General features: G+C 39.8%; 2 protein-coding genes across 2 annotated transcripts in view; one reads left to right on the top strand and one right to left on the bottom strand.

The window, feature by feature from the left end:
* Positions 1 to 218, bottom strand: part of LOC117470245 (NADPH oxidase 4) — a 25,089-nt gene extending 24,871 nt beyond the window's left edge. Inside the window, exon 1 of the mRNA XM_034114949.1 lies at positions 51 to 218. Coding sequence (XP_033970840.1) covers positions 51 to 107 — 57 coding nt within the window. The 5' untranslated portion in view covers positions 108 to 218. The remainder of the gene's footprint in view (positions 1 to 50) is intronic.
* A 2,254-nt stretch (positions 219 to 2,472) lies between these two features.
* On the top strand, positions 2,473 to 17,173 carry naalad2 (N-acetylated alpha-linked acidic dipeptidase 2). The gene is made up of 20 exons (XM_034115155.1): positions 2,473 to 2,691; positions 3,527 to 3,638; positions 4,740 to 4,926; positions 6,372 to 6,473; positions 6,627 to 6,752; positions 7,018 to 7,098; positions 7,430 to 7,535; positions 7,618 to 7,711; positions 8,221 to 8,316; positions 8,750 to 8,835; positions 9,115 to 9,234; positions 9,326 to 9,408; positions 13,317 to 13,380; positions 13,461 to 13,528; positions 13,627 to 13,718; positions 13,840 to 13,930; positions 15,060 to 15,324; positions 15,454 to 15,535; positions 15,704 to 15,796; positions 16,700 to 17,173. Exons 1-20 carry the CDS (start codon positions 2,610 to 2,612, stop codon positions 16,887 to 16,889), a joined length of 2,220 nt encoding a protein of 739 aa, XP_033971046.1. The 5' UTR covers positions 2,473 to 2,609; the 3' UTR covers positions 16,890 to 17,173.
* Positions 17,174 to 21,349: the final 4,176 nt, after the last annotated feature.

Raw genomic sequence — 21,349 nt, 5'->3', positions numbered from 1 at the left:
ACACAAGTGGAGCTAGCCAAATGTAAAACATCTGACAAAAGTTTCCCCACCAGGACCAAGTGCTTTCCTCCCTCGTTGGCGACCCAGCTCCGCACCGACACAACCATGATGCCTTCACGGGCTCAGCAGCTGCCGAAACTTTTCCACCAAAGCCTCGGTGTGGCTTAGAGGTAGAGACTCGTCCACCCTGCAGCTCTGTCTCTATGTGCCTGTCTGTGTGTCTGTGTGTTTGTGTGTGTGTGGTGTGTGTGCAGCTCCACAGACCGGCCGGTGTCTGCTCCGTCCCCCCTCACTCCTCCTCCGTCACCGCTGACTGCCCTGAGCGCAGTTTGACTTTTCATCCTCCGAGAACAAATCCCAGCGACGTGACTCAATCTTAAAGTTTCTCCTCATTTCACCTCAGTTGGCTTTACAACAGGCCTGGACTTTAAGTGAGCAGCGTCTTTAACATGTTTCCTAAACACATTTAGGAATAAGGACTTTGTAGATAGTAAGTAACCAACAAACACAATGGAGAACAATAAGCATTGCTACACTGCTACTTTCTGACAATAGAGGGCGCCACCGTCTAACAATGAAGTGACCGTGTGTTAGACAGACATTCATTTTGGTTCTCTTCAGTGGTGTACTACTTTAATGAAGTACATTTACTCAAGTACTATACCTAAGTAAGATTTTGAGGTACTTTACTTAAGTATTTCCATTTTATGCTACCCAAAACTTCTACTCCATTACATGTTGGAAGCCAATATTGTACCACTACATACATTTGACAAAATTACTAACTTCTTACTTTACAGATTCAGACTATTAGCTAATACTAATTATAAATAAACTAATACATAAACTATGATAGATAATTATAGGTTAATAAATCCAGTAGTAGTACATCAATTCATTACATTAGCTCCACCTTTACCAGCAGAGATGAACACATTAATGCATTACTGATTAGATATGATTCTAAAATGGGACATAATGCAGAATAAGTACTTTTACTTTTGTCCCTTGAAGTCATAATACCTGGTATGGTTTGGCGTGTTATCATTAACCTTAATCATGGTCCATTGATTGTATAAAAGTAATACAATATTGCATTGTTTTTTTTAAAACAAACAGTGTGTTGAGGATGAGGCAGAGCTGCAGTCTGTGTCCTCCCCAAATTCCTGAGGGCAGAGAGCCTCCTCCACACTTCACGCTCCAGCCCACCACATAAAAGAGCCGCACTTTAGCCCTCCCAGCTGTTCACAGGACCAGGAGGGGTCAAGCAAGACCAGGCCTGTGGGTCTTATAGTGTGGGAAAATATGTCAGAATATTAATAGCAATAGATATGCTGTAACTTGAGTTTCATCCTAAACTGAACCTGGAATATAACACTTTAATAAACTCACCCATTATCTACTGGGTAGCTATAGGATTCATAACTTTAACGCTGTTTATTGTCTGTTTTGTTGGGTGATAAGAAGTTATGGTGAATGACTTACTTTATATGTCAACTTTATGTCAATTGGAGATAGAGCAGATAAGAACAAGGGAGCTGAAAACCCAGTTCTGACAGGAAAAGAAAAAAGAGCTAAAAGTTATGCATAATAGAAAAGATACACATAGTGGTTCCATTAGTTGTCTTTCTAAGTCGGAATTTTGACTTACTATAATTGAATTCGCTTATGAGATTCTACCTTAAAATTCTTACCAGGAACAATTCGATGTTGACTTAGTAGGTACAAATAGTGATTTACTGTGAGCATCCTAATTATATTATGTCTAAATGTTCATGCATTTATTTTTGGGCTTCCAGATGTTATGTGATTAATGACATTTTTCACTTTTGTATATGGATATATGCTTCTGCAGCTAGTGTTAATGGTATATGATTTATTATCTACCCCTTTTTATAGCCAGCTATATTTTAGTTCCAGGTTAACGGGTTTACTTTAATAGACTGTTACAGAAATGTCCATACAGATGGATATATTTTTTCTAAATAGAAGCGTGCACAGCTCTCAATCTTAAATAATGTCCTCTCAATGTCCAACATGTATTTTATATTCAGCTGACTGTGAAAGCCATATCAATGTATACACACACACACACACACACACACACATTTGTATCCATATATAAAGCCATTTAGTGACCCCTTATCACCATATGAACACATGTTACTTTATTTTGTCTTTTTTATGATTTAATCACCATAGATTATTTTCAAGACAATGCATTTATTTTAATTCTACAGGAATCTGCGCATTCAGTGTGGCTCATGGAGACTTTTGACAGCTTTCTGACTGAATTATTACTTTAACAGCTTATTCTTGGCTGGACTCTGGATTCCCGACCATAGTTGAGTAACACTGAGTCAGCACATGAATGGCCAAGGAGCACAAGACTGTCATCAGCCTACTGGCCAATCATATCACTAATGACTAGCTCCCTCTTTGTAGTCCTCTGCAACCTGCCAGACACAGAAAGTCACCTCCCTCTCTCCCTGTCCCACTCTATCTCACTTTCCCTCTGTGCTCTACCTAAACAAATTACTCCCTATCTCTGCGAGCGTGCTGTGCAGTTGTGTCGGCGCGTGGAAGCCTGTGGGACGAGCTGCTTTAAAATGAGAAAGGAGGGCAGGTTAACTCGGTGGATCGGATGGACTGTGGTTGTGGCAGGTTTGTTGTTGCTTGGTTTCATCATAGGTAAGACTTGATAATACAACACAAACTTACACTCTACTGGACTGTTACTCACAAGTTATATCTACACTGCTATCTATGTTTGTTGTTAACAGAAATAACGTATAACTATGGAACTAATGATAGTTGACCAGGACAAGTTTGTAAATGGATGTGAAGGCAGATGCTGAATTAACATGAATAGATACAAAACCTCAGGGGTGGAAGGTGTACTCAAGTCTTGTACTTAAGTTAAAGTAGTAATAGCAAAGTAAGAATACTCTGTTACAAGTAAAAGTCATGTATTCAAAATGTTACTCAAGTAAAATTTGCATCTAAATATACATAAAGTACCAAAAATAAAAGGAGAATATTTACCTCTGAAATGTAGTGGAGTAGAAGTACAAAGTAGCATAAAATGGAAATACTTAAGAAAATTGTAATTAAGTACAGTACTTGAGTAAATGTACTTAATTACTTAACACCACTGCACAACATAAGTGCATACAATCTTTAATTTATTCGGAATAACTATCAAATGTTATCATTGCTGTTAAAGTTTAATATTGAAGGTGTGTTATCATGTGTGTGCGTTTTAGTTTGTCACTACTTTGATTCATTTCACGTGTGCTTGCTCACAGCAGCTAACACATGCTGTCCATAACCACGACTCCATTTGAAATATAATATCTATGGTCATGCAAAGTTTGTCTAGATCTTACACAGCTGGGCAGTGAGTGACTAATAGATATTCGGTTTCTCCCTTACTGTAAGTCATAAGGTGGTTTCAGTCCTGAAAGAAGAGACACGGTTGTTATGCTGTATGGATTATGTATGTCTGTGTGTCTGTGTTTTGAAGGCTGGTTTGCAAAGCCCACACGTCCAAACACTCCAAACGATACTGCTTCCGGCAAGTATCTACGGGAGTTTCTGGATGAAATGCGGCCAGAGCAGATCAGAGAACATCTCAGGTAAGAAGCAATACCAACAAACAAAACCTCTCTATCCATCAGAACAAATCATCTAAACAACTGTAAACAGTCTTCAGCCCTCTTTGAAAGAAAAGGTTTCAGCAGGGAGGGAAACATCTTTGAGTTTTGTTAGGGAGTTCCTTGTATTCATATAGATAATAATACATAATATCTATATAGCGCTTTTCCCAGTGCTCAAAGACGCTTTACAATAAAATACGAGAAAAAATACAAAAACAGCCCTGAGCAAAGTTGAAAAAAGGTGGGTTTGGGTAGAGGACTATAGGTTGTTTTGAAGGCTTTTATGCAGTGTATGTATTTTGAATGTGACTGGGAGGCTGCAGCGAAGGACTGGTCGCCCCAGGTCTGGAACTTAGTCCTGATGGGCTGCAGTAGGTTAGCAACAGCAGACCTCAGGAGATGGGTAGGGTTGTGTTGTTGAATGAGGTCTCATAGGTGAGGGGGGGGGGGGGGGGGGGGGGGGGGGGGGTGGGTGGTTGATGGCTTTTTTTAGGGGGTTGTGTAATATATTAAATCACTCCGGTATTTGATCGCTAGCCAGTGGAGGTGACAGCTATCTGAATGTGCACCAATTTTGCCATATGTTTTTCCATTTCACAACTATAGCAAGCCAAACATTTCACTTGCACAGCAACTCAATTGTTGACATTTATCTTAGGCTTCTTAACCCCACTAGCGGGGTAGAAAAAAAAGAGGAAAAGAAATAAGAAGAAGAAAAAAAGACTAGAAACCTAAGTTACTTTATTTTAATTATTTATTTTATCTATTGGCATTTCCAAAGATTCCAAATATAAAATTAAGCATCCCTCAGTGTTCTATAAACATCCTATAGCTTCAAAAAATGCTGTCCAACCATCTGGAAAAATACATAACATTAAAGACTTGATGGTGTGTTCAAGTGCAGTCTCAGAACAAGAAACGCTTTCCATGCATTTTTGCTTATATTTGTTCTAACTTTACAAAAAGATCTCACTTTCCCTAGCTAATCTGCACATTCAAATGAAGTGCGTTATGGCCAAAATACATTTTATTCTGTAAGCAACTTCTAGCCTCTAGCCACTGTTGACATTCTCTCCACAGGAAATTTACACGACTCCCACATCTCGCCGGTACAGAGCAGAATCTGAAATATGCAGAGCAGATCATGAAAGAGTGGAAGGAGTACGGCCTGGACTCAGTGGAGATGGTGCCCTACGACGTCCTGCTGTCCTATCCCAACAAAACACAGCCGAATTACATCTCGATAATTGATCAGCTTGGCAGTGAGGTACGACATGAAAACATCCAGTCAAATGCATTCATACTGAAAAAAGACAAAGTGCATTTTACAAAGAAGCAAAACATGTTGCATATCTTGCTAAAACCTCTTCTCGTGCATTCTTGTTTTTGTTGTTTGGTCCCATCTTCTATAGCATTAGCATAGCAGTCAGTTTATAACACAGCCACCGCTAAAACTATTTCAATGACCATTTGCATGCATTGTGTCCACTGTAAGAAACTACATGTAATATATGCTTTAGTTTAATGATTTCCAAACGTTTTATGATATTGATCAATTTCTCCATGTTATTTTCTAACACACATGAACAAAAACACTCATTTGAAAAAGCACATGACTGCTGCTGAGTCTGTTTAGGGAGATAACAAAGTTGCAGCGTCCACATGGTGAATTTTCAGATAAATTAAAAACACAAGACGTCTCGTTCAGGTCCAAGGTCCTTTTATAGCTTGTGGCGAGATAAACCACTCTTTGTAGAGATAATGATACAGCACAGTGGCAAGCAAGAACAACTGACCAGAGTTTACAGCATGGCTATATCGAAGCATGCTACTAGGATGCATTCAGGATCACAAACAAAATCCGGGTTTACATTTCAGCTTAATCAGTAACACATTTCAGCTGATACCCTGAGCAGCATAGATACCAAGGTGATTGTCAGACCACTGGAAGTATATTCTACAGTAGAACAGGACAACCTGGTATCTGCCAATAATTCACAGGACTTGTTTTGGTATCAGACCTGTAAAGGACAAATCTAGCATTTACATATTGACCCCCTATTTACTCTGGGTGGGATTGAGGATTTGAATCACGCTTAAGTAAAAGTACTTATACAACAGTGTGAAAATACCCAAATATAGGTTAAGTCATGCATTGAAAATGTAACATATGTAGTTTATAAGTATTAGGCAAATTAACTAAAAGTTTAAAGGTAGAAGTATTCGATGCAGAAAATGCCTTATGTGACTTAAGCAGCATTTTACTGTTATAGTTGGCTAATGTGAAGCTAATTCATTTTTTTTTAAATATATAGAGCTGCAAAAAAGGGTTATTGTCATAAAGGATTAATCTGCTGATTATGTTTTTGAATCATTAGTGGGTTGTTCTGTTTGTAAAACTTCAGAAAATAGTGAGAACCAAAATTACTCTTCAACTATTATTAATTTATTATTGAACACAAATATTACAGTAAAAATGATGTTGCCAATTGTAATGATAATTTCTCATTAAGGTAATTGATTAATGAAGTAAAAGTTAAATAGAGGGATGTAAACAAAAATTATCTGTGAGATACATTTATTGCAGAAAATAGTATTGTTTCCCCCTATAAAATGTAGAAGTAAAGCATGAAAATCTGATATTTTAGTAAATAAAGGGTGATCTCATCAATATTTTATCTAATTCAGTCTGTGCTCATCTTTCTGTCACAGGTTTTTAACACTTCCTTGGCTGAGCCTGTTCCTGAGGGTTATGAAGATGTGTCTAACATCGTGCCACCATACAGCGCCTTCTCTCCCAAAGGACAACCTGAGGTCAATAACAACAACCATACTCACAAGCAGACAGTGATGTTTGAATATGTTTTCACTGCAGAAGTAAAAGTCAACATGGAATCTAAACATTACAAATCCTCACCGTCAGCTATCTGATAACCTGAGATGTCTCCTCTTTCTGTCTCTCTATAGGGGGATTTGGTGTATGTGAACTATGGTCGAACAGAAGACTTCTTCCAGTTAGAGAGAGACATGGGGGTCAATGCTACTGGGAGGATTGTCATCGTCAGATATGGGAAAATATTCAGAGGCAATAAGGTAGGAAAAGAAAAGTCTTGGTCATCACTCCACATGAAAACCCACAGTTAAAGGATTTCTGTGACTGAGTCGTGCAATTAAATGATTATACTTGTGGCTAGGTGTACTGGAAGAATACAATCTTTTTTCTCATACATCTTTGATTATTCAATGTGATTTGTCAATGTCAAACCACACCATTTTCTGATGCACAAAGGAAAAAGAGGACAGCAATAAATAACATTTTGTTTACTAATAACTCACTCTACTCTGTATGCTCCACCAGGTGAAAAATGCCATGTTAGCAGGAGCAAAGGGGATCATTATGTTCTCAGACCCAGCAGATTACTGGGCTGCCGGAGTCCAGGTACAGTATTTTGGATAATGTTTTTGTTAATTTGTTCATTATAAAACTGTGCATGTGTGGATGGTAACAGCCATTGTGCTAGTATTAGTGTAGTAGTTTGAACATTTGTTTTTAGACAACACTGACACAATTATAAGCCTTAAAATAAGTTGTAACCCATAAGAGACTCTGCAAACAACAACTATAAATAAGTAGCAGATGTCAGACATAGCCTTCAAGAATGTACACTTATTCATAGTTATTATCTCTAAACAAATCAATATTGGAATCAAGGATACTAATTAAATCTGTGGATTCAAATCAAGCCTTTTAAATGTGTTTGTGTGTGCAGCCATATCCTGATGGTTGGAACCTACCCGGTGGAGGAGCTCAAAGAGGAAATGTTCTCAACCTGAATGGAGCAGGAGACCCACTCACACCAGGGTACCCCGCTAAAGGTGTGTATGAGTGTCTATAAGTGTGAGAGGCTGAATCATGGGTTTGAGTTTAACTAACATAATCTTGTCTGCTCTCTTACAGAATATACCTACAGGTTAAGTCTCGAGGATGGAGTAGGTCTTCCCAAGATTCCTGTGCATCCAATTGGCTTCCATGATGCAATCAACCTGCTGAAGTAAAATCATATTTCAATCTTCTTTTCTCTCCACACTTCTAAAATGCAATCATTCAAATCAGTCATTTTTTAAAAAGGTCTACAGCCATGCTAGCAGCTCTGTGAAGCTAAGCTAATGCTAAAATGCACACAATTACAAGTTAGTGGTGCCCTTGTTAAACATGTGAGCATGCTACATGTGGTAATCGGCACAAAGACAGATGAAAATATCACATGTTTTGATAATAGTTTATCATAAATCAAATTATTAGACATGCATTAAAAAATAAATCTGATCTCATGAGAAGTCAACATGTGTGGGACAGGAATGTATTTTATATTTACATTTCATAGAAATCTATGCAATAGTTGTTGAGATATATTAGCTTGGACCAAACTGGTGGACCAAATAACAAAGATGTGTAGCATGGTTGAAACTTACTTCTTTTGGATGTTGAATTTGTATTGGCATCCTTAATGTATAAGATAATTGCTTTGGTGTATAATATATTAGATTTTTGCTTCAACAGGAACATGGGAGGACCGATTCCACCCAACAACTGGAAAGGAGCTCTGAATATCTCCTACAGGATCGGACCAGGATTTACGGATGACTTCAAACGCCAGTAAGTGATAACATTTTAGTGGAGTGTCAAAGTGATTGCTTGTGTCCACCTCACACTGTAATAACATGATTCTCCCTTCCACTTGTTTTTTTTCCTCACCACTTCTCTCTCCGAATTCACTCTGTAGTGGTTTAAGTGTTTGAATTGTCTCTCGCATTTTGTTGCTCTTTTCTCCTCTTGCTCAGCCTTAATGACCCAGTGGCAAGTAGCCAAATGTTATACAATGAAGGCCCTTGTACCCTCGGTGTGTGAAAAACATACACACAGAACAAGCTGCTTAAATTAGGGATGAACAACAGTAACTGGGTCTATTTGTGCCTCATTATTCTTCTAAAGAAGGGAATTTTGAGGTGCAAAACACTTCTTAAAGGACTTCAATGCGGCCATTAAGAGGGTTAAATCTCTTTCTCCCCTGTGTGTCTGCCTGTGTCAGGAAGCTGCGTATGAACATCCACAGTAACAACCAGATAACCAGAATCTACAATGTCATTGGCCGGATTAGAGGAGCTCTGGAGCCAGGTACAGTACCACAACCCACTAATCCTTCACTCCATTACAATGCTAACTGGACACTCAGACTCATAATAACAGGTTGCAGGATATTCATAATGCATTTTGGTCAGGAAATGTTGCTACATTCAGTGTGAAATACAGTGCATCAGCCTCTTACTCAGAGCCTGTTTTGTATGTGTTGTGATAGGATTAGCTATTTGGAATAATTTGTAAATAATAGAAGAAAAAAAAGTATATTTTTCTCGAATTATTCCATCGATGTGTGCTATGGGTTTGTGTGTGTAGACAGGTATGTGATTCTGGGAGGGCACCGGGACGCCTGGGTGTTCGGAGGAATCGACCCCATGTCTGGAGCTGCAGTGGTTCACGAGACTGTCAGGAGCGCCGGCAGGCTGATCAGTAAAGGTATGTCACTGCTTGTCACTACTCAACTGTTCACATAAATAATTGTGTCATGACAAGTACTCAGTGTGTGTTTGTCTGCGTGTGTGTGTAGGATGGAGGCCTCGGAGGACTTTAATATTTGCAAGTTGGGATGCAGAGGAGTTTGGATTGCAGGGATCTACAGAATGGGCAGAGGTACTTAAACATACACATTCACACACTTGCAGATTAAGAGCGGTGAATCAGCTTAGAAACAAGAAGTGCTCAAACGTTTGTGTGAGGTTATCAAATTTAGCAGTGATTCAATGTCAGCCACAGCTTGTCACAAAAAATCTTACTGATAGTGTATTTAACAAACTTAAACTAGCTTTATTAAATGTCAGGTCTTTGGCAGGAAAAACATTTTTAATCAATGATTTTATCACTGAGCACAATCTCGATTTTATGTTTTTAACGGAAACTTGGATTGAACAAAATAACAGTGCAGCTGTTCTTATCGAATCAACCCCTCCCAACTTTAGTTTTATGAGTCAGGAAAGAATGCATAAGAAAGAGGGTGGAGTTGCTATTTTGTTCAATGATTCCATTCAATGCAGGAAGACATCTTATGGGGACTTTGCTTCTTTTGAATATGTGGCCCTTCAGCTGAAATGCTCCTCTCGAGCTCTGTTCCTAAATATCTATAGACCACCCAAATACTGTGCAAGCTTTTTTGATGACTTTACTGAACTGCTGTCTATAGTGTGTATTGACTTTGACCGTCTAGTCATTGTTGGTGATTTTAACATCCATGTTGACAACCCCCAGGACAGAGGGGCTAAAGAACTGTTTTGTGTTCTTGATAACTATGGACTGACTCAGCATGTGGCGGAGCCCACGCACAATAAGGGGCACACTCTGGACTTAATTATCTCAAAGGGTCTGAATATCTCAAAAGTTGTGGTGACTGATGTTGCACAATCTGATCATTCCTGTGTTTTCTTTGAGAGCTCTATTTCTGTTCACAAAAATGTTCAGAAAGAGGTAACCACAAAGCGATATTTAACTGAAAATACTAGGGAAATGTTTACTCATAATTTTTCATCCACACTTGCCCCTGCTAACATCTCAGTAAATGAGCTAGTAGATCATTTTAATTCAACAATTAAAAATGTTATAGATACCATTGCTCCAACTAAGGTAAAGGAAGTGATTGGCAAGAAAATATCTCCATGGAGAAAGGCCATGACCGTGAGAACAGAAAAAAGAGAGTGTCGAAAAGCTGAACGTAGGTGGCGAAAAACAAATCTCCAGGTTCACTTTGAAATCTATAAAGAGAGACTTGGCCTTTATAATTTGGAATTGAAAAACGCACGACAGTCTTTCTTCTCTGACATCATTACCAAAAACAAAAACAACGCACGTGCCTTGTTTGCTACCGTCGACAGACTAACTAACCCCCCAGTGTCAGTAGCATCTGAATTTCTATCCACCAGGGCGTGCAATGATTTTGCCTCCTTCTTCACTGACAAAATTCAGAAAATTAGACAAGCAGTCAGTGCCTCTGCATCAGGTACAGCAAATGTGTCCCTATGTCCACCTAATATCAATTCAAACACCATGACACAATTCCATCAGATTAATGATAAAAACTTAGAGGACATTATTCAACTTCTGAAATCCTCCTCCTGCTGCCTTGATATTATTCCAACAGGATTTTTCAAAGATGTTTTTCATTGCATGGCCTCAGATCTACTTCATATAGTAAACACATCTCTTCACTCAGGTATTTTTCCACAGGCCCTGAAAACTGCAGTCATTAAACCGCTCTTAAAAAAGAATAATCTAGATGCTTCAGTAATGAACAATTACAGGCCAATATCAAACCTGCCATTTCTAGGTAAAATCATTGAAAAAGTTGTATTTCAACAGTTGAGTAACTTCTTGCATTTAAATAACTGTTTGGATGTGTTCCAGTCAGGATTTCGTCCAAACCACAGCACTGAGACTGCTCTTGTAAAGGTCTTCAATGACATCCACTTAAACACAGACAGTGGCAGAACTTCAGTGTTAGTATTATTAGATCTCAGTGCTGCGTTTGACACTGTTGACCACAACATATTACTAGACCGACTAGAAAACTGGGTGGGACTTTCGGAAACAGTTCTAAATTGGTTTGAGTCCTACTTAAAGGACAGAAAAAACTTTGTTTCTATAGGTAAATACACATCTGAGTTGACAAATATGACATGTGGGGTACCTCAAGGCTCCATCTTGGGGCCTCTTCTCTTTAACATCTACATGCTACCACTGGCTCAGATAATGAAAAACAACCAAATAAGTTACCATAGCTATGCGGATGACACACATATTTACGTAACAATTTCACCAGGAGACTATGCTCCAATTCAAACACTGAGTAAGTGCATTGAACAAATCAATGACTGGATGTGTCAGAACTTTCTCCAATTAAACAAAGATAAAACTGAGGTAATGGTTTTTGGAGCCAAGGCAGAACGTATAAAAGTTAGCGCTGAGCTTCAGTCTGCAATGTTCAAAACAACAGATAAAGCCAGAAATCTAGGTGTAGTCATGGACTCTGACCTGAGTTTCAACAGTCACATTAAAACAGTTACTAAATCAGCCTACTATCACCTAAAGAATATATCCAGGATTAAAAGACTAATGTCACAGCAGGATTTGGAAAAAACTTGTCCATGCTTTTATCTTCAGTAGACTGGACTACTGTAATGGTGTCTTTACAGGTCTCACTAAAAAATCTATTAGAAAGCTGCAGCTGATTCAGAACGCCGCTGCTCGAGTCCTCACTAACCCCTAGATTCCACCGGGTCCGTCTGCGCCGCGTTACGGCTGCACCGCGGTTTTGGTCCGGCCTCCTCCGGCGTCATACCCTACCAGGCGCGTTTCAGAAGCATTTCAGAAGCGGAGCGTCTTGCCTGCCGGCTCGCAGTTTTTGTTGATTTGGGCATATTTCCTGGACAGGCTACTTTGTACAGACAAAGTTAATAATAACTGTAATATTCCAGTTATAAACGACATGAATCAAAGATCTGTTGCTGTATTTTAGTGGTAAATAAATGCATTCATCATCATAATTATTCTATATAATTTACACAGTGCCTGTTAACCGGAGGAGAACGCTGGCATTTCTCCTCCTACTTGAAAGACTACGGAGGGATAGGGTCTGCAAAATTAGTTTGTGTGTGTGTATATATCTATATATATATGCTATATATGCTCTGAAAGTTCCACTTCCTGCCTGCCAGACCTTACGTTACGGCTGCGCCGCGACAAAAATAGGATTCGATCCTAATTTTAGAAAAGCCCTGCGCCGAGCCGCTTCTGGGACGCTTCTGGGACGCGTCTGAGCCGTAACGCGCCGCGTGTGGTGGAATAGCACCCATTGACTAGAGTGGCCGCGGATACCTTGAGCACCGCGGCGCAGCCGTAACGCGTCCGTAACGCGCCGCAGACGGACCCGGTGGAATCTAGGGGTTACACTAAGAAAGTGGATCACATCACTCCTGTTCTGAAGTCCTTACACTGGCTTCCTGTGTGTCAAAGAATAGATTTCAAAATATTGTTGCTGGTCTATAAAGCTTTGAATGGTTTAGGCCCAAAATACATGTCTGACCTACTGCTAAATTATGAACCATCCAGAACTCTCAGGTCTTCAGGGACTGGTCAGCTTTCTGTCCCCAGAGTCAGAACTAAACATGGTAAAGCAGCGTTCAGTTATTATGCTCCAAATATCTGGAACAAACTCCCAGAAACCTGCAGGTCTGCTGCAACTCTTACTACTTTTAAATCCAGGCTGAAGACTTTTCTTTTTGTCGCTGCTTTTAATTGAACTATTCATATCTTAAACTGCACTGTAACTTTTATCCATGTATTTTTTCTTTTAATGTTTATTTTATTATCTTTTATTTTTAATGACTGATTTTAAATGCCATTTTCTTAATGTCTTCCATTTTTGTAAAGCACTTTGAATTGCCTTGTGTTGAAAGGTGCTATATAAATAAACTTGCCTTGCCTTGCCTTGCCTTGCACTTGTACACACTCAAACCCACACACACTTGACCAACATTCACCTTTCTCAACAGGATAACGCCAAGCTGCTGCAGGAGAGAGCTGTGGCTTACATTAATGCCGACTCTGCCATTGAGGGTGAGTGTGTGCACAGTTAGTAGTAAATTAGTTTTGATGTGTCTTATGTGTTTTTTTAAACATTTCAATTTGATTTCCAGGAATGTACACACTGAGGGTTGACTGTACTCCGTCTCTACACACGCTGGTGTATGACCTCACCAAACAGGTAAGCAGAAACAAAAGGAAGGGTACTTAACAAACTGTTTTGAGAATGATTAATTTAGTCTTCATGCTCACTTTTATACTTGATGTGTTTGTATGTAGATAGCCAGTCCAGAGGAAGGAGAGGAAGGAGTTTCTTTGTACGAGAGTTGGCATAAGAGGGACAACTGGACGGATAACCGTGATGCACCCAGGTACAAAGTAGCTTGCTCTGGTCAGAGTCAGGCTGTAAACAAACATATTTTGAATGTAAAATATAACAAGTAATGAAACAAATCACTCAAACAGTCTGTCCTTCACTCTGCTGCGCTGTAGGATCAGTAAACTGGGGTCAGGCAGTGACTTCGAGGCCTATTTTATCCGTCTGGGAATTGCTGCAGGCAGAGCCAGATACACCAAGAACAAGGTGAGACACGCTGACTGATTCATCCAAATATTATCATTCTTATTAGTCTTAAGGTATATTACTATTACTATAAGTTCTTAATCATATCTTTATGTGACTGTATTTTAGGCGCACAAAACATTTTGCATCCATGCTATGTTTAAGTTTTACTAGGAAGATTTATTTTTTCTCTGAGGAATTTTAAGGATGTTAAACTTTAAAAACAATATTAAAGTAAGTGTACATGCTTCATATGCAGACCTATTCGTTCCGAGAGAATATGTTTGCGATTTTTGCATACTTTTTTGATTTTTAATGCAGGTTTTGTCTTTTACATGTACATTGTCGGTGTGACATTGTCTTCGTATATGAATAAATAATTGTATCTATCTCTATTATGCTACACTGAGAAAGAAATTAAGAATTGGAGCTGCAAATATAAGTGGACTAATGGAATAGTAGATCAACAGAAACTAATCGCCAACTATTTGATACTAGTTTAAACGTTTAAGTATTTCTTCAATGACCATTAACAATAACTAATTGATAAATCGATAAAATAAGCGGGAGATTAATCAATAACCAAAATATTTGTGAGTTTCAGTCCTACACTACATAATCTAAAGTTATTTCTGTTTACATTTAAGGGTTGAATAAGTGGTTAGAGAATAATTCAAAAAAAGGACAGCATCTTTATTAGGGTGGTCCTCAGTGCCATGTACATTTTCGAATTCATTTATTTTAAGCTCCAACCACCGGAATTCGTTATGATAGTCAAGAAAACTCTCCTGGTGAATTTTACTCAAATTCCAACAACATTTACCCCTCCCTCATCAACCTTGAAGTTTAGCCTCACGTAGGGTGGTCCTTAAAATGTACCCCTCCCTCATCAACCTGGGCTGCCACACCAGTAGCCACGGTGCTGCAACTGAGGCTAAACTTCAAGGTTGATGAAGGAGGGGTAAATGTTGTCAGATTGAGAATAAAATTCACCAGGAGAGTTTTCTTGACTAATAGAATGAATTCTGGGGGTTGGAGCTTAGACTTTCCGACTTTCAATTTTGAGGACCACCCTAATCTTTATGGTAAATGATAATCTGAGCCTCCATGGCGTCAATGTATCTCACTGGGCTGTTGTCTGTGCTTTCAGAAAACAGAGCGGTACAGCAGCTATCCGGTGTATCACAGTGTTTATGAGACCTTCGAGGTAGTGGAGAAGTTTTACGACCCCTCCTTCAAGAGGCTTCGGGTGGTGGCCCAGGTGAGAGGGGGGCTCATCTTCCAATTGGCTGATTCCCAGCTGCTCCCTCTCGATGTTAACCAGTATGCAGACGCGCTCGGGAAGTACGCTCAGAGCATCGCACAGCTAGGACACAGGCACCCAGAGGAGATGAACACGTACAGGGTGTCGTTTGGTGAGTTGACTTGAGTATATATCGACTTTAAATATCCTTAAAATGTTTAAACGATATGGCCAAATAGCAAACTTTTCTCAGAATGTAGCTGCTTTTAAATGTTGTTTTCCCTTTTCGTTACATTTTCAGATTCCTTGTTTTCTGCTGTGGAGAACTTTACTGTTGCAGCGAGGGACTTCCATGAGCGCCTGCATACTCTCAACAAAGCAGAGTAAGAATATGTTTAACATTTAGGATGTCAAATGCTGAAATATGTTTGTTGTTTTCGTATTGAGAGGTATTTCTTATTTTCAGTTTTTCCTATTTATATATAAGAGGGATCAGCATAAAACATAACTGTAAATATAATGTGAAAAATAATGTTGTGCTTGTGTATCAGTCCTCTGCAGTTACGTATCGTGAATGATCAGCTCATGTATCTGGAGAGAGCCTTCATAGACCCCCTAGGCCTACCTGGCAGACCGTTTTACAGGTGAGTCACACACACACACACACACACACACACACACACACACACACACACACACACACACACACACACACACACACACACACACCACACACACACACACACACACACACACACACACACACACACACACACACACACACACACACACACACACACACCACACACACACACACACACACACACACACACACACACACACACACACACACACACACACACACACACACACACACACACACACACACACACACACACACCACACACACAGAGAGACACACACCGCAATTACACTTGATTTGATGGATGCAAACCAAAAATAAGGCCACTCAACTACACAATCACAAGACACCTATGCCCTGCAACAGAATCCACACAGCACATTCGCCTAATGAACAGCTGTGTTTCAACGTTCAACTCTTCACCTCATCACAGCTGGTCCATCGCATTTCATTCAAAGTAAACAGAGGCTTGAGATTTGGCTGATTTAAAGCAGACTTTGGGACGGGCTTGTTTATAATGTAAGAGGTGGAGATAAACACTATTATTCCTCAGAAAAACCTTGTGGTGTTGTGTATGTCAGAGGGAAGAGTTGTATCTTTAATTCTGCATGTGCTGCTGTAAACATGCTCCCAAAGCGAAATATGTAAATTCTTCAAATGTCTACTCATTACGCTTCTAGGTTTACATTTTCTCCTACATTAAAGCCAAGTGTACCTCCCATCTACATCTGACACATTTTAAGCTGCTGTTTAAAACCCTTTTCATTTCGTTTTTCAGAGCTATGATTGTTTGCCTCATATCACACTTTCCATTTAAATATTTGCATTAAGACTGATGAATATTGCAACTTTGAATAGACAAGAACCATCCTGCACAACTGACATTCCCTCTTCTCTCTTTCAGGCATGTGATTTTTGCTCCCAGCAGCCACAATAAATATGCAGGGGAGTCTTTCCCTGGAATCTACGATGCATTGTTTGACATCCAGAACTCAGCTGATAAACAGAAGTCCTGGGAGGAAGTCAAGCGTCAAATCAGCATCGCAGCATTCACCGTTCACGCTGCTGCCATGACCCTAACTCCACCTGCATGACGCAGGCACAGACAATCTGAAGCCATGTGATTATGCTAATTAATTATTTTATAATAACGGATTCTGAAGCGAGGAAATACGCTCCGTGAAACACAGAGATGGACAATCCCTGTTTTCTGAACATGTCATGTTCCAGGAATGCCTGTTCAGTGATACAGTGAATCTCTGAGTGCCATTTTCAGAGTACAACTTTCTGGTGTTTTATGTTATTATTATTTTTTAACTGTTTGATGTTTTGTGAATGGGGAGCATAATAAAATAAATCCATCATTTGCATGGAGGCAGGAAAAAAAACTATTTCCAGTCAATGTTGGTCTGAGAAAAAAACACTTAATCTTTAAGCTCTTTATTTTAGGTTTCTTCAACTTAATTTGTTGAGCTTTTCTTCACCCAAATAAGATGTGCATTTCTGTCTTTGTATTTTTTATACAGGAAGCTGCCTTTCTTTGAGAACTTGCTATTAATATAAAGCAAGATGATCACACAACCTTTCGATTGATCTGCTATATTCAAACTATATATCTTACTCAAACACCAAACTGGGAACCTGGCAACAATCAGAGTTATGCAGAGTTATATGGACGTATTATGTAGATGATGTAAGAAGTGGTGTGTGAATGAATGTGATGAGTGTGAGCAGGCTGTTGTGTCTGCATGCTTCTGTGTGTTTTACCTTGGAGCTGACAGCGTCCACATAGCTGACCCAGGTTAGGAGGTTTGGCGTAATGGAGATGATAATTTGACTCTCGACCCCTGGGACGAAGATAATAGTAATAGTGATGTGTGGTCAAAGTTAAACAACACATTTTCATTATTTAATTAAAATTATTCCTAAAGGAAAGTTTGAGCAGGAAACCACCAACTTAAAACATGAATATTACTGTGTGCAGCACACTGGAAGTGAATTGGAGCTAATTTCTCTGGCTGGTTTCAAAGTGTGTTGACCATAACAAAAATGTCTGCCCTACGCTTTTAAACTCTGATCTTTCTTAGTTGGAGTATTTCCTCTCTGACCTGGGTATTTATTTTCCCTCCAGAGGCGACGTCCTGTAGTGCAGCCCTGCTGGGACCGTTTATTTTGGCAGCAGCTCCAGTACTTTGTGCTGCAGACAAACACACACTTTTAGGAAGCAGATACAATTTAAGTTGTACAACAAGTAGTGAAGGGTTAGAACTACTACACCATTAAAACTGTGCTACAACTTATTAGAGCACAATGTGTTAGATTGTGTCTGGTGTGTGTGTACTCACTCCATGTGGAAAACAGGAACTCCCGGATGATGTTTACAGACTCCCTTCTGCCTTCTGTCTTTCTGGAACAGAGTTGTACTGAAAGTCCAAACTGGCAGACAGCCCAGGTGATGACATTTGAACTCTGCCTGTCACAGAAACAGTTTACAACATTACAGCATCCTCTATTCTTACAAGAAGCCAATCTTTTCATCGCCTTCTTCATGAATGTATGTAGTACAAATCCATGTGTGTACCCGTGTTGTCAGCTTGTAACCTGCCATTCAGGTGAAGTGATGCCCCGTTGCTCTCTACTGCTGCTGGTTCCTGAAAGCTACCAAATTGTATTTTGTTGTATTCCTACATTGAGGTAAGTGTTTTAGGTTTTATAAACTAATGCAGCTGATGCCCTCCTCTGGCTATTAACGGTATTGCAGCTTTTGTTGGTTGGTTATAACCTTTATATACAGTCTATGGTTATAACCTTTATATAGTCTATGCCAGGGGTGGGCAATTATTTTTTCCATGGGGCCACATGAGAAACTGAAAATATTGTGGAGGGCCGGGCCAAAAGGCTGAACTCAATTCTGCATAATATTAATTGTATTTCTTTATAAAAAGCAGTAAATAGCATTGTTTTGACAAGCTGGTAAGAGTATATGTTATAGTTAAGCAATGAAAAAGTGAGGTTGCCTTACAAAAAAATGTCATTTATTAAATCAAATTTCCCAAAACAATGGTAAACAAAATGAACGTTTTTCACCATTTGTGACTCATATTAGTGAACATTTTCAGTCACATTCACTCAAACACATTTTGAGTTTCATTTACTGTTGGAAAGAGGTTCTTAGCATTCTAAAGACATCACAATATTGTCTTTGTACTCCAAATATTAAGCAAGATACATCATATTGAACTGTCACTAAACATCACTGAACTGTGATTTTGAGAAAAAGGCTTCCAAAGAAAGTGTCCCAGTTCACTGCTAGTTGGTGCCTTTACATGCCAACATTTGTAGTCTAACCACCTCATTTGGTGTTTTTAAGTTCTCTTTTCTTGTTCAGTGAGAGAAATCTAGTCTCTGCTGGGCTTTAACGAGTGCATCAAAGTCAGGTTGAATGTCTGAGGTGGAGATGCGAAGCACAGCTGACAGATGATCATCAGTGAGAGAGGATCTATACCTGGATTTCGTAAACTTCATAATTGAAAATGTTTGTTCACATATGTAGGTCGAGCCAAGAGAACCAACATCTTCTGAGCATGTCTCCTCATGTTTGGAAAGTTCTCCTCCTTGAGAGAAGAGTAGAAATCCAGCAGAGATCCTGACTTAAAGTGCTCTGCCAGTACTGCATCAGACTGCAGGTCGATGAGTTCCAGCTGAACATCACTGGGTGCATTATCCACACTGCAGATAAAGGGAGAGGAAATCAGGTGCATTTCATCCTCGATTTTTCTGAGATCTTCAAATCGCCTTGAAAACTCACCATGCAATGCTCCCAACATGGATGAGTACCTGCGGAGGTGATCAGCTGATGGTGTGACTTCTTTCAGGGTTTGCATGTGAGTGAGATTGTTGCTCTCCAGTTGGCTTGAAAGAAACTGCATCTTTGTCATGAAAGCCTTCACCAGGCTGTGCATTTCATGAACAAAAAGGCCCTTGCCTTGCAGTTTGGTATTCAGTTCATTCATCAGTGCAGTCACATCAACAGCAAATGCAAAATCTGCCATCCAGTCCTCATCTGAGAGCTCTGGGAAGTCTTTGCCTTTCTTCTCACAAAACTCTCGAATCTCTGCTTTCAGGTCCCAAACTCTTTTTAGCACTTTGCCCAGGCTGAGCCATCTGATAGCTGTGTGGTAGCCGATGTCACGATGCTCAGTCTCATGCTCCTCCAAAAGTGCGATAAACTGTCTGTGGTTCAAAGCTCTTGCCCTGATGAAGTTTACTATTTTAGTAACAACATCAATAACATGGTTAATTTTTCAGCACTGACTTGCACAACACATGTTGGTGTATAATACAATGCAAAAATACCAGTTTCTGATCCGCGTCGATTTCAGTCACTTTATCTTGCATACGTTTCAAAGTCCGACATTTTTTCCGGTAAGATTTGGACAACCGTCCGTTGTGACACCTGCCAGTCTGTCCCATTTCAGTCCCAGCGTGTCCATGCACTCGTTTACCTCCGTGAACAGATCGCTCCCTGTCGTCGTCCCTTTCATCGACCGCATTGCTGCCAGCTCCTCCGTAATCTTGAAGTCCGGTGTTATCCCGCGGACGAATATGAGTAACTGGGCTGTGTCGCGGACATCACAGCTCTCGTCCAAAGCCAAGGAGAAAAAGTCGTAACTTGCCACTTCACGTTGCAGCTGAAGCTCCAGATTCCCCGCAATGTCCTCGATCCTTCTAGTCACGGTTCGCCTGGACAGCGGGACTTGCTCAAATGCGGCTTTTTTTTCAGGGCATATTAGTGCTGCAGAGTCCACCAAGCACTCTTTGACAAACTCCCCCTCCGAGAACGGCTTACTGTTTTTAGCAATTTTGTGGGATATCACAAAGCTGGTCATGGTTGCTGCATCACTGGATGTGTGAAGCTTGGTAAAAAAGCCTTGCTGCTTTTGCAGCTTAGCTAGCAAAGCTTCCGATGTCCGCGCCCTTTCAGCGTCAGTCAAGTTTTTATATTTCTCCGCGTGTTTCGTCTCGTAATGTCGACTCACATTGTACTCCTTAAACACGGCGATCTGCTCCCCGCAAACTAAACACACTGTTTTACCTCCGACTTCAGTAAATAAATACTTAGCAGTCCAATTTTTGTTGAAAACCCTGCATTCAGCATCTACCTTTCTTTTTTTAGCGGACATTTTTTTGAGGGCTAAAGTCGTCTTGTGACAAGGATCCAATAATGTGCACGTCTTGATATACGTATTGCGTCATTATGCACGTGAATAAAAAACAACTTCAAAATAAAAGCAATGCAGCTTTAGTCCATGCATGAGGTAAAGTTAGAAAATATGTTTATTTTGTAATTTCCAATTAGCCTTACACGGGCCGGTCAGAGTCAACCAAAGGGCCGTATGTGGCCCGGGGGCCGTACAATGCCCAGGTCTGGTCTATGCCATAGACTGTATATAAAGGTTATAACCATAGACTTATAACCTATACAGTCTATGGTTATAACCTTAAAATGCAAGTGATGCGTCTTAATTCTTATTCATTTAGTCAATGCTCAATG

Source organism: Trematomus bernacchii, unplaced genomic scaffold, assembly GCF_902827165.1.
Source record: "Trematomus bernacchii unplaced genomic scaffold, fTreBer1.1, whole genome shotgun sequence".
NCBI classification, from domain to species: domain Eukaryota; kingdom Metazoa; phylum Chordata; class Actinopteri; order Perciformes; family Nototheniidae; genus Trematomus; species Trematomus bernacchii.
The sequence above is the reverse complement of the archived record's forward strand: the minus strand, read 5'-3'. Positions and strand labels throughout refer to the sequence as shown.

Coding starts and splice junctions, on each gene's coding strand:
- naalad2 (XM_034115155.1), top strand. CDS start 2,610: ATGAGAAAGGAGGGCAGGTTAACTCGGTGGATCGGATGGACTGTGGTT. Junction 3,639..4,739: donor CAGATCAGAGAACATCTCAG/GTAAGAAGCAAT, acceptor TTCTCTCCACAG/GAAATTTACACGACTCCCAC. Junction 13,931..15,059: donor CCAGATACACCAAGAACAAG/GTGAGACACGCT, acceptor CTGTGCTTTCAG/AAAACAGAGCGGTACAGCAG.